Genomic DNA, 12,274 nt, shown 5'->3' on the forward strand with positions numbered 1-12,274 from the left:
CGTCGAGGTGGCTCGGTAGACATCGAGTGTGTTGGGGCCGTTGAGGCTGTTGCTGCTCTGTAGAGGCGACAACATTTGCTGCTGAGGCAGGCGTGGTCTCTGCATTGACGACGGGCTGTTGTTCGATCACTGGAGAAACTGGGGGCACGTTGATACTGGTCAGCGCACTGATCACGCTCTTCGCCATGGGCTACGGTTCTACTTATGTGACTGAGACGATGGACACCGCGGAACCCAAGGTCATTTTTCGAAGTGGTGCTAAGGCTTGCCATGGTGGCTGTTCTGACGAAGGCAAGGTATCTCGTTGCAGGCAGTCTTTGAAATTGGGTCTGGCTTGTGGAAAGAGTCAATCTTTTGGGCCTCAGAGAGCTTAACGGGGCAACGCTCAATGGTCTTCAACTTGGCAAAGGCATATTGGTGCAAGCTTTCGGATGGGGCCTGGGTTACCCTCATGACCTGCTCTTGCCACTCAATGAGGGACAATTCTGTACAAAATGTGTCCTTCAGGGCGGCACTCCACGTGGCCCAGGTGCTGTACTGGTTGCCGAACGCGAGATGCCAGTCTCGCGCCGTGCCTTTCAGCTTGCTAGCTGCGATCAGGCGTGTGGTGGCGTCGTCCCACGAGGCGAGCTGCTGTACTCGTCGTACGTCGTCAAGCCATGTATTGACACTGTGGCTGTGCAAACCAGCGAATTGCGGGATGGACGATGACAGGTCTGGCAGTGTCGTCACCGTTGTTGCAGGGCGAGGTAGCTGCTGGAACAGCATGGTGAGGCTCTGTAGAGTGGCTGGGTCCAGCGTCAAAGACGCCGCAGCGTTCGAGGCGGATTCATTCGCTTCAACCGGGGGGGTAGCTTCACGCTGCTGCTGAATGTCGGCTTGCAAACGCTGAACGAGCTCCTCTTTCGAACCTGTGAGGTCCAGCTGTCGACGGGCCAATTCTTCGCGTATAAGGTCGACGCCGAGACGCGACATGGTCACCGCGTCGAGATTCTGCCACACAATTCCCGGCATGGCGTTGCGGAACGAGGCTGGGCGCACGGGAGACTAGGCGAGTGATCGCTAAGCCTAGTTGTCGACTAGGGCTAGTCAACATTCACGGCACTCTTCCTATGACGGCCGTGCTTTACACAGACGAGCGGTAAAATGGCAGGAGTATCTTCAGGCGTGAGTCTTCGGCGGCGTGAGTGCGTAAGTACAATGACGGATGCAGTTGAGAAGGCGTACTGACCGGCGTTCGACGCTGGCGTTGTTGCTGGCGTTCGACGCTGGCGTTCGAAAGGCGTTCTTGCGCTGCCGTGGCTGTATGGCTTGGCTGAGGCTCGGGGTCGACTGCGCCAGATGTGAGGGCTGGGCGTGATGGCTGAGGCGTAAAGGCTGAGGCGAGAATAATAGGGTACGAACTATTTATTAGAACATAGTGGCACGCGCCAAAAACCGTGACCGTCCGTGGCGGCGATCGTAGCGAATGGGAGAGAGAGCCCTGCCTCGCTTGGGCTTGGCGTTGAGTCGGCGTAACAGCGCTGTAGGTGGCGCTAGCGATGAGATAGGCGGCACATGCGGGCGCTCACACCGGACTACCCTCTGCGCCTGTTAACATGACCAACGAAGGAGACGCTCGGGGACCGATACCTGCCGCTCCGGGATCAATGCCTGCTGGTACGTGGCGCTACTACCGAGAACCTCGGGTTTTCGCCGGGAGAGCAGGTGAAGATGTCGAAGAATGGCTCAGACATTACCAACGGGTAAGCAAGTCGAACGGCTGGAACACCACCGACCAACTAACCAACGTTATCTTCGCTCTCACTGACACTGCCCTGATGTGGTTTGAGAACCACGAAGAATTATTAACAACGTGGGAACGTTTCGTTCATGACCTAAAGGAATGCTTTGGCGACTCGGACGCAAAAAAGAAACGCGCAGAGCATACCTTGGCACAGAGAGCACAGCTACCAGGGGAGACTTGCACTGCCTACATTGAAGAGATCTTGAAATTGTGCAAGCAAGCTAACGCAAGAATGTCCGAGGAAGACAAGGTCGGGCACCTGCTCAAGGGCATAGCAGAGGATGTCTACAATTTTCTGATCGGCAAGGACAGTCTCGCTTCAGTGTCTGATGTCATGAAGCACTGCCGTACGTTCGAGGCGCTGAAGATGCGCCGAATAACGCCAAAGTTTGGTCGATTGGCCAATGTTACCACTGTGGCCAGCATCGATATGAGCTCTTCATTTGACTTGGCGTCGGCCATACGACAGATTGTCCGCGAAGAGCTAGACAGACACACCGAGACGACACGTCGCCTGCCTGATGTCTCAGATGCCTCCTTTTCGCAAGCCCCGGCGACTTCACCACCTTTGAATGGATGGCAACCGTCGGTCAGCGTCGCGAATGTGTCAGAGTACCGACACGCACCGGCATCGAGAGGCCACTACTCTTCGGATACCCGATTTGAACCTCACCCTCGTTACGCACGTTCCTCTGGACGCCCCACCACTGGCAATGCTCCGCGTTACGACCCAGTCATGCGTCCTAGGCGTGCAGACGTGTCTGACAGCTCTGAAGACTACCGCAGAAGCCGTCCGCTTCCGACATGCTACGTCTGCGGCGTCCTTGGCCATATATCCCGTTTTTGTCCTCAACGCCAAAGGTATCCGTACGATCAACTTGCTGCCCCAGCCCCCAACGCCCAATGGCCTCCTATGTCGCAATCGCCTTCTAGCAGCAACTTTTGGCAAGGAAGCTTACGGAACCGCTCACCTGCCTCCGATCGTAGCGTGACGCCACCTCCTGTTCCTCGATTGCACCGGTCTCCTTCACCACGTCGTCGTTCAAGATCACCACCGCCGGAAAACTAGAGAGCGCGGCCAATGGAGGTGAGGTCGCTGGAGATTCGCTGCTGAAAGATATGCCTCCGCCTGTGTTTATTTTGAAGAACAAAGTGAAAGTCCTCGTTGATGGTGTGTCTACATTGGCGTTAGTGGACACCGGTGCTGTTGTCTCTGTGATGAGTCTCGCTTTCCAAAGGTTATTAGGACGCAAAGTGGTATTTCAATGGAACCAAGTGGCAACATTTTGTGGCGTCAGCGGGGATTCGTTGCGGCCTGTTGGTATTTGCACTGCACAAGTGTCACTGGGCGGTAGAGTTTTCACGACTGAATTTACAATCCTCCCCCGTTCCTCACATGATGTTATATTAGGTATTGATTTTCTGCAGATGTGCGGTGCCACCGTTGATTGCCGAACAGGGGAGATGTTTGTGAGTGGTGAAATTTCTTACGAGCTCATGCAGGATGCTCCAAACGGGGATGGCGCATTTCATGCCTGTGAGGACACTCTCGTGCCTGCTGTGTCAGCTGTGTGTGTGCCGGTGGGCTGCGCTACTACCACTCATCGGGCTTTCGACGCCACAGTAGAGCCGGCGTATTTACCGTGCATGAAGAAGAACATTTTTCTGCCACATTGTCTTGTGTCTGTTGCTCAGCGGCGCTCCAAATTATGGGTTGTCAACCCTTCAGGCGAAAACGCAGTGGTACCTGCTGGCATGAAGCTTGCTTCCTTCAAAGAGCACAGATCGACGCCCGTCGCCGTGCTCACAGATGCTCCACATACACGAGTTGACATCTGCTCGGAAGACTCGAAGATTCTGCCAATTATCAGCAAGTCGATCAGCATGGACGAGCGCCGTACATTAGTGAACGTCCTGACTAAACACTTAAGCATCTTCGACTTTGCCCAGGGCGATAACGCGCCGTCCATTCCTGCGTCTCGAACCAAGCACAGAATTAACACGGGGTCGGCGCAGCCTGTTCGACAGAAACCCTATAGAGTGTCACCGTCAGAGCGCCAGGTTATCGACGAACAGGTTCACGAAATGCTACAGAAAGGAGTAATTCAGGAGTCATCTAGTCCGTGGGCTGCTCCAGTTATACTGGTGAAAAAGAAAGACGATACTTGGAGATTTTGTGTGGACTACCGCCGTCTCAATTCGATTACCAAGAAAGACGTTTACCCTCTCCCAAGGATTGATGACGCATTGGATTGCCTTCATTCAGCATCCTACTTTTCTTCTGTAGATTTGCGATCGGGTTACTGGCAAATCCCAATGCACCCGGCGGATAAAGAAAAAAAACGGCCTTTATAACCCCGGATGGCCTTTTTGAGTTCAACGTCATGCCATTTGGGCTTTGCAATGCACCCGCGACTTTCGAAAGATTTATGGACACCATTCTTCGAGGCCTCAAATGGCATATTTACATGTGTTACCTAGACGACGTTGTCATCTTTGGAAGCACTTTTGAAGAGCACAACAGGCGCCTGGAAGTCGTCTTAGACTGCATCGAAAACGCCGGCCTAGTACTCAATTCTAAGAAATGTCACTTCGGTGAGCGGCAGACATTGGTGCTTGGCCATCTTGTAGACAAGGATGGTATCAGGCCTGATCCGCAAAAGACAGCAGCTGTTGAAGCGTTTAAGCCTCCTCGGTCTGTTAAAGAGCTTCGTAGTTTCCTAGGCCTCTGCTCTTATTTCCGCCGATTTATCCCTGCTTTTGCCGATGTCGCCTATCCCCTGACTTGTCTTCTGCATAAGGACGCCGTTTTTGAGTGGACTCACGAGTGCGACGCATCTTTTCGTCAACTGAAGTTCTTACTGACGACGGGTCCCATCCTTCGGCATTTCGACCCAGCTGCACCAACAGAGATCCACACCGATGCGAGTGGCGTGGGGGTCGGGGGAGTCCTCGTTCAGCGATGCGGCCGGAACGAGCATGTCATTGCTTATGCGAGTCGTACGTTAAGTAAGCCTGAACGCAATTACACCGTTACGGAGCAGATTTATATTTAAACAAATCTTAAAATTAGGGTACCTGCTGTTGGAAATGACGTTTTCTACAGTATAATGTCTGCACTTAGTGCACTTTTGTCCGTTGGTCAAGTGATATTTCACAATGGTAAAAAGTTCCTAGTCCAATCTACCATATGGTGCTTAAACGTGACATATAATCGCGAAAGTATCTTGTACCTGCAAATGTCTCTGCATCTCCATGGCATTGTTGTCTAAATTGGTCTTTGCAAGGCTTATGCATTTAGATAATGTATAACTACATAATAATAATAAGTTTATTTGACCATCACGTCATACATGATGATGCAGGGGGACCGAAGTAAAAGCTGCCTTGCAACAGCTTGACAACAGCTCGACAGAGCAACAGCCCCCCTTTTTTGGCAGTAGAATACAAAGTGACGTGAAAATAAGATAGAAAACATGCGCTGCTCACGGCGGTCATACTGCACTACAGAACAATATATAATCATGTTACATAAAGGCTGCAGCTGGCACATAACTTTTTAAAAAATAATAAAGCCATACACACATGGCAAAAGAAATAAAGGATTCTAATAGTTTACATAATGCAATGACATGACAACATAATTTTCCATTTTCATTCTGTAAACTATCTGGCTCCCGCCACTTATGATTCTTTGGCGAGGGAAGATACTTTCAGTTCTTTTAAAGGGAGAAGTGATGTATTCTGCCTTGTTTCGGCCTCGTATTGATCCGGACCACTGGCGCCCCACCGCGCCTAATGTTGTAATAAGCGTTTGTGCTAATCTTTTCCCGCTCTCCAAATAAACGTAGTCGTCGTCTGGTCGCCAGAAGAAGTTGTCTCATTTCTCCGCGGCGCTCAGCGCCCTGGCCGTTAGGCCTCACTACGTGTAGTTCTAATTCACTACGTGCAGTTCAAATTTCATTTTCGATGTTAACGTAGACGCCACCAACGTTTCCTTGCGCTCTTTAGAGTAGGCCTGTTGGGAACCACTGCAGAAGGCGCACACCGGGTGACATTTATGTCCGCAGTACACCAGGCAGTTATGTCCGCAATACACCAGACACCTCAAAGGCCCCAGGGCCGACCATAGTAACTACGACACCTACAGACCACGGTGGAAGAATATATTTAGGTGTTGACACTGCGCGCGAGCGAGCGTCCAGATTATGTTCGACCGCGCGCGGGCGCACCGAGTAGCTCTGCTGCGAGCAGATAGAGGGTGCCGCGGCCAGCGGTCCCAGCTTAGCGGCGCCGGCGGCTTGGCATTCCTCTGCCTCCGCTAAATTTTCGTTTGTAGTGGAGTGAGTAAATCTGAAAGCGCGAAAAAAATCGTTATCTCACATTAAAGTGATAAATGTACCAGGCTTCGCTACCATGAAGGTTCCTTGTGCAGGCCGTGGATGACGTGAACACGGATCAATCGGGCAGTACTCAAAGCCCACTGAAGTTACCCTCGCGTGCGAAATTTGTTTTGTCCGGTCTAGCCGTTCATCCAAGCATAAAAAATGAAAGTGTTAGCCCACGTGCTACCCCTCGATCAGAAGAAAATAGTGACTGCACCAGAAAATGTATTTCATGCTTATCGCTGCTTTCGTTCACACTCAGAAAACCATTCAATCATCGTTGCGCGAATTCAATGTGGCCGCGATATAAATTAAGAAATGAAACGGCGCAAGCTTGCGATATGCAATGCACTAGAGCAAAGTGGCTGTTCATGGCTAGAACTTAAGATGAGAATGCACATCAGCTATGTAAAAACTCTTTCAAATGGGAATTTATTAGGCGGGACGAAGGCAGGCGTTTATCTTGAATTAGAGCATCACTACCACAGTTTACTGATGAAAACCTGAGCAAATGCATTTTTTATTCCAATTCCACTTAACATAGACCGTTCATTGGGCTTTCGTCCATTGAGGACTGAGTGACTATTGCAGGATCTAAAAAAGAAGAGGTAACTTTCTTTTTTCTTAAGTTGCATATGAGAATGTGCCAATGTAACCGTGTTTGACAATGCATGCTACAGCCTGTCCACAAATACGCTTACACCCACCACACAATAATCCCATAGACCTCTTTTTTACTGCATAGACACAATACGAAAAAACTTGTGCATGAAGCAGCTCGATAATTTTAATAGGTGATAACAATCCCAGAAGCTTGCGGTGTCATATACTCCCACAATGGAAAAATGTATAAAAACATGCAAGCGTGTAATATACACCGCACGCGCATTGTAAAAAAATTCAGTAGCCAGGATGGAACAAATTTGAAAATCAGGCACACATCTGCACAGAAAACAGTAGTATTTTACAGGGTGCACAAATATTTCAAAATATGCAAATGTCACGGAGCTGACAGAATCATAGTAATGTTGTTGCCGTCCCTTGGAGATACTCGGTTATTTTTTACATTTCGCCTAATTCGATAATTAGTCGTATTTATTGATCAACTTCTCAATTATTATAATTAGATTAAAATTGTCAATGAGAAAATTGTAGAGCAACATCAAAGACTCCCGATACAGCTTTGTATTGCTCAATACGCGCTACGTAGAAGTGTTTTTCCGAGCATGAAAGAAGCGCACGAATACACGCAAAGTGCCTCGATCGACCAGTCGCGCGGCAATATTGCTGTATTCGCGGGTTTCGTTCACGATCGGAAAACCCTTTTATGTATCACGTATTGAGCAACAGAAAGTTATATTGGGAGTTTTTAACGCTGCTGTACAATTCTCTTGTTCATACTTTTTATCCAATTATAGCATTAAAAGAGTTCATTAATCAATCATGAAAATAATTATGTAATTAGGCGGAATAAAAAAATAATCTGAGTATCTCCAAGCGACGGCAGACAACATTACCTTGGTTCTTTCCAGCTACGTGACATTTACATATTTTCCAATCTTGGTGCATGATAGTAAACCACCCAGTATATATCTTTTACATGCAGCAAAATTTGCACAAACTACTGCGACACACAGGAGGTTCTCTCTTCCGCAGCGGCTTTCGAGGTTTATTTGACCGTGTGAGGTTCTTTGGACAGTTTGGAAATAAGGTGGGAATCCATTTGTCGAGCGCTCCGCGTAATATTGCCACGTGTCTAGCGCGGCGATGACGACGGCATAAGACACATCGGCACTTATGAAAAACATAGCAAGAAGATCAAGAAGCAGTGACTAGCGCGCGCTATTTCAAAACCGTCCCTTCTTCTTACTGCCTCTGCCGATAAGTGCGTTTCGTTTGTCCCTCGAGCTTTCGACTTCGTTACAATATGCCCTCGATATCGTATCCTCTGAAAAATGGCTGGTGCAGATATGGTCGGTAGGCGTTAGAGTTCGGTCTGCCCTCAGATTTGCACGGCGCCACTGCTCTAGACGACCGCTGTCGGACGGCGCTTTGAATAAAGGCACACGCTCCGCACAAGTCAGGTATCCAGAATTGCAGTTCGGAACGAAGCACTTTCTAGCCATTTCAAACGCCCCTCAGAAGGCCGCTGCCACCTTCGTCGAGGGCCCGTGGCAACAATACCCAAGCACACGCTCATGAAACGAACGCGAACAAAAATCGTGCCTTCAAAACAGCGCAACCGCACATGCAAGCAGGAAGACGAAGCAGAGGCAGCACGCGCCTTGCCGCCGAGGCTGGTGATGATGATGATGATGATTTATTGGCATCCCCTTTGAAACGGGGCGGCGACAAATAGTCACCTAGCCTGCTTGATTTAATCAGGTATACTATACATGTTCTTTATCTAGCATTTTTGTATACCTCTCATTAATATTCTTTTTCAAAATTTTGCCTTGTACCGCTGCCTATTATTTTAAGAGATCAGGTCGTATCCATCTTTTCCCTGCTTTTTTTCCACCAGTACTCTAATCGTCTCTTGCTGATCTCTACGGCTGATCTGTTTATGTTTCCTTCCACTTTAAACCCAAGCGCTGCTGGGAGTTGTACGTTACCTATGGTTCTCGCTGGGTGGATCCCGTCGCATTCCATTAGGATGTGCTGAGTGGTCTCTGGATCTTTACTGCAGCATACACATGTCTCATCTAGTTCCGAATATTTGTTCCGATATGTTTTCGTCCTTAGGCAACCGGCTCGAGCCTCAAATAGCAAGGCACTGCCCTTTGTGTTATCGTACAGATTTTCCCTTCTAATTTCTTTCTTCTCATTCTTGTAAATCTCCATTGTCCTTTTCGTTTCCATTCTTTGCATCCAATTCACGGTCTCTATTTCTCTCACTTTCTTTCTGATGACCCCTGGTTGTCTATTTACAGTTTCGATTATCCTGTACTTGGTTGCCAACTTCCTTGACCTCTTCCTCCATTCTGTGTCCACGCTTTTCATGTAGAGATACTTGTGCACTTTAGCCGCCCATTTATTTTCATCCATGTTCCTGAGCCTTTCTTCAAAACTAATTTTGCTTTGTGCTTCTCTGACTTCAAAAGAGGCCCAACCCATGTCACCCTGCACTGCCTCATTTGTCGTATTACCGTGTGCTCCCAAAGCCAACCGGCCTACTGATCTTTGGTTAACTTCCAAACCCGCCAATATATCCGATTTTAAGCATATAATGGCATTTGCGAATGTTAGCGCTGGCACCATTACTCCTTTCCAGATTCCACGCACCACCTCGTACTTATTGTGGCCCCACAGTGCTCTGTGTTTCATTATTGCTGCATTCCGCTTCCCCTTTATTTTCAGATTATCTTGGTGGTTGCTTGAGTAATTCTTTCCTTCGTTTATGTGTACGCCGAGGTACTTATATTGCTTCACTATGGGTATTACTTGCTGTTGAATTAACACCACGAAGTTACTCGTGTGTTCATTAAAGATTATAATCCCTGATTTCTCTGTGCTAAACTTAAGGCCTAGATTTGTCGCTGTGTTCCCACAGATATTCGCAAGTATCCGTAAATCTTTTTTATTGTCTGCTAGTAGCACAATGTCGTCTGCGTACATCAGTCCAGGGACCTTCTGTTGCACCATTTGTCCATTACGCATGTAGGATAAATCAAAACCTAATTCGCTGTTTTCCAGTCGTCTTTCTATGCCCTTGACGTAAAGCGTGAACAACAATGGTGACAGAGGGCATCCTTGCTTCAATCCTTGGTGAATTCCCACCATTTCATTTCCTTTTCGGCCTTCCCATGCCACTTGTACTTGGTTGTCTCGATATATCTCCCTCAGAAGCTCCACGAAATCGTCATCTATGCCTTCGTATTGAAGAATATCCCACAACAATTCCCTGTCTACGTTGTCATAAGCTCCTTTAATATCTAGAAATGCTATCCATAAAGGTCTTTTCTGAGCTGCTGAAATCTCTATGCACTGAGTTAGTAGAAACATATTGTCTTCTAAGCGTCTGCCTGGCCTGAACCCATTCTGTAGTTCCCCCAATACACCGTTTTCCTCCACCCACTTCGACAGTTCTAATTTTATGGCTTGCATTGCCATTCTATATATCACCGACGTTACTGTAACTGGCCTGTACGAGCTCGTCTTATCATTATCTCCTTTGCCTTTGTAGATGAGATTCATCTTGCTTTTACGCCGTCCAACGGGAATATTCTTTGTTCTAATCACTTGCTCTATGGCATTAGTCAGCAGTGCCTTGCTTTTTGGACCGAGGTTTTTGATTAGCTATATTGGGATTTAATCGGGTCCTGCTGCCGTGTTGTTAGGGACATTTTCTGCTGCCTTTTTCCAATAAAAGCTTTCTATGCTAAATTTTGATCTCTCAGGCCTCTCTGTTGTTGCTGGATCTGTTGTCTGAACTACGCTTTTTCTCGTGCTGAAGTTATGCCTGATGACGTCTGTGATGTACCGCAGCGCATCATCGCCTTCATAGATTTTACCGTCTTCATTCCTTATAGCCGTTTGCGAGTTTCTAGTTGGAGCTCCGAGTGCTTTTATATGGTTCCAGAATCTTTATGGGGCGCCTTTGTCTCTTTTGTGAATGTTATGCACCCAACGTTCACTTGCGCATTTAATTTTCTCTTGCACGAGCTCACTCGCAACCCTTTTCTTTTCTCGGTATGTATTCGATCTAAGGAGCACCTCTTCTTCTTGTAATCCCAACTTTTTGGCTTCTCGATGAACCCTAGATGCCTCTTTACGCTCTTCTATAGCTTGTTTAATATTCTTGTTCCACCACTTACGTGGTTTCCTCTTTCCAATCCAACAATTGTTTTGCCGTGTCCGCCTTATTTCATGCTGCATAACCTCCACCAGTTCCTTATATTCCCAGACTGCTGTAGGAAAAGCCTCAATTTTCTTCTCTATGTTGTTTGCGATCTCTGTTATTTGCTCGTCATTCATTTTTAAAAATTCTGAGGCTATTGGTTCATGTTCTGAGCTGGTATCTCGCCCAAACTTCAATGCTAAACGTCTATGATCGCTTCCCAGGCTATTTTTTCCATTTTCGTCTATTATCTTTGGTCTAGTTGTTCGTAGACCATTTCTGAGACTAAGGCGTAGTCGATACATGACTGCCTGTTTCCGCATTGCCACGTTACCTGTCCATGACACTTATTCTCCCGGTTAACTACTATAAGGTTCTGTTCATCACACAAATCCAGCACTAGAGAGCCGTTGTAATCAGTATATCCGTCTAAATCATCCATGTGCGCGTTCATATCTCCCACTAATATCACCTGGCCGGAGTTACTGAACTCATTAATATTGCTTATAATGCAATCGACCAATTCCTTATTTTTTTCTCTGCTATCACTACCTGTCCACAGGTAAGCTACTCCCAGCCACGTCTTTTTACCTTGCCATGTACCACTAATCCATAAATGCTCTTTACATGTCTCGTTTACCCTTCGCCACTTCAGACCGCGCCTAATTAGTACGCCTACGCCTCCACCTTTCCTAGACCCGGTCATTCTGTTGCACCCTTCCCATACAAAGTTGTCAATAACAGGCGGCTGCTCCAAATCTCGTAGATGCGTTTCGGTCAAGGCGTACACGCTAATCGCTTCATCATTCAGTTGCGTTTGAATTTCCAGCCATTTTTCCTGCTTGCGACCACCCTGCATGTTAATGTAGCAAATTTTACCTTCTCTATTCTTATCCTTTCTGCGTCTTTTCCTGACTCCTGGTCACCTAATCCTGCCCTTCACTGGTGGTTCGCTGTGCTCAATACTCAATCCTGCTTCCTGATTGTCTGGGGCCCACCTAAAAAAGCTACAGCTCGTGCCGCGAATCGACGTCCGACCGGTGTTGCTACACTTTCACTAAAATGTATCCCGTCACGCACAAAAGCGCCTTCGCGGCCTGCTCGGTGCACTTCTCGGTTGATGTCAATGACCGTAAAATTCATTGCTTTAGCTCGAGTCCAAATTTCCCTGTTTACTACCAGAACTGCCCTTTCAATCTTACAACCCTGCGTTTCAACCTCTGGCACCGTGCACACCGCGATTTGTACTTCCTTTGAAACATT

At 47.7% G+C, this 12,274-nt stretch overlaps 1 protein-coding gene across 1 annotated transcript; it reads right to left on the reverse strand.

Annotated features, from left to right (window-relative positions):
- Positions 1 to 258: 258 nt before the first annotated feature.
- Positions 259 to 1,444, reverse strand: LOC125947221 (uncharacterized). The gene has a single exon (XM_049671626.1). The coding sequence runs from the start codon at positions 1,012 to 1,014 to the stop codon at positions 259 to 261; it is 756 nt and encodes a 251-aa protein (XP_049527583.1). The 5' UTR covers positions 1,015 to 1,444.
- Positions 1,445 to 12,274: the final 10,830 nt, after the last annotated feature.

The sequence above is a fragment of the Dermacentor silvarum genome, chromosome 7, assembly GCF_013339745.2.
Source record: "Dermacentor silvarum isolate Dsil-2018 chromosome 7, BIME_Dsil_1.4, whole genome shotgun sequence".
NCBI lineage: Eukaryota > Metazoa > Arthropoda > Arachnida > Ixodida > Ixodidae > Dermacentor > Dermacentor silvarum.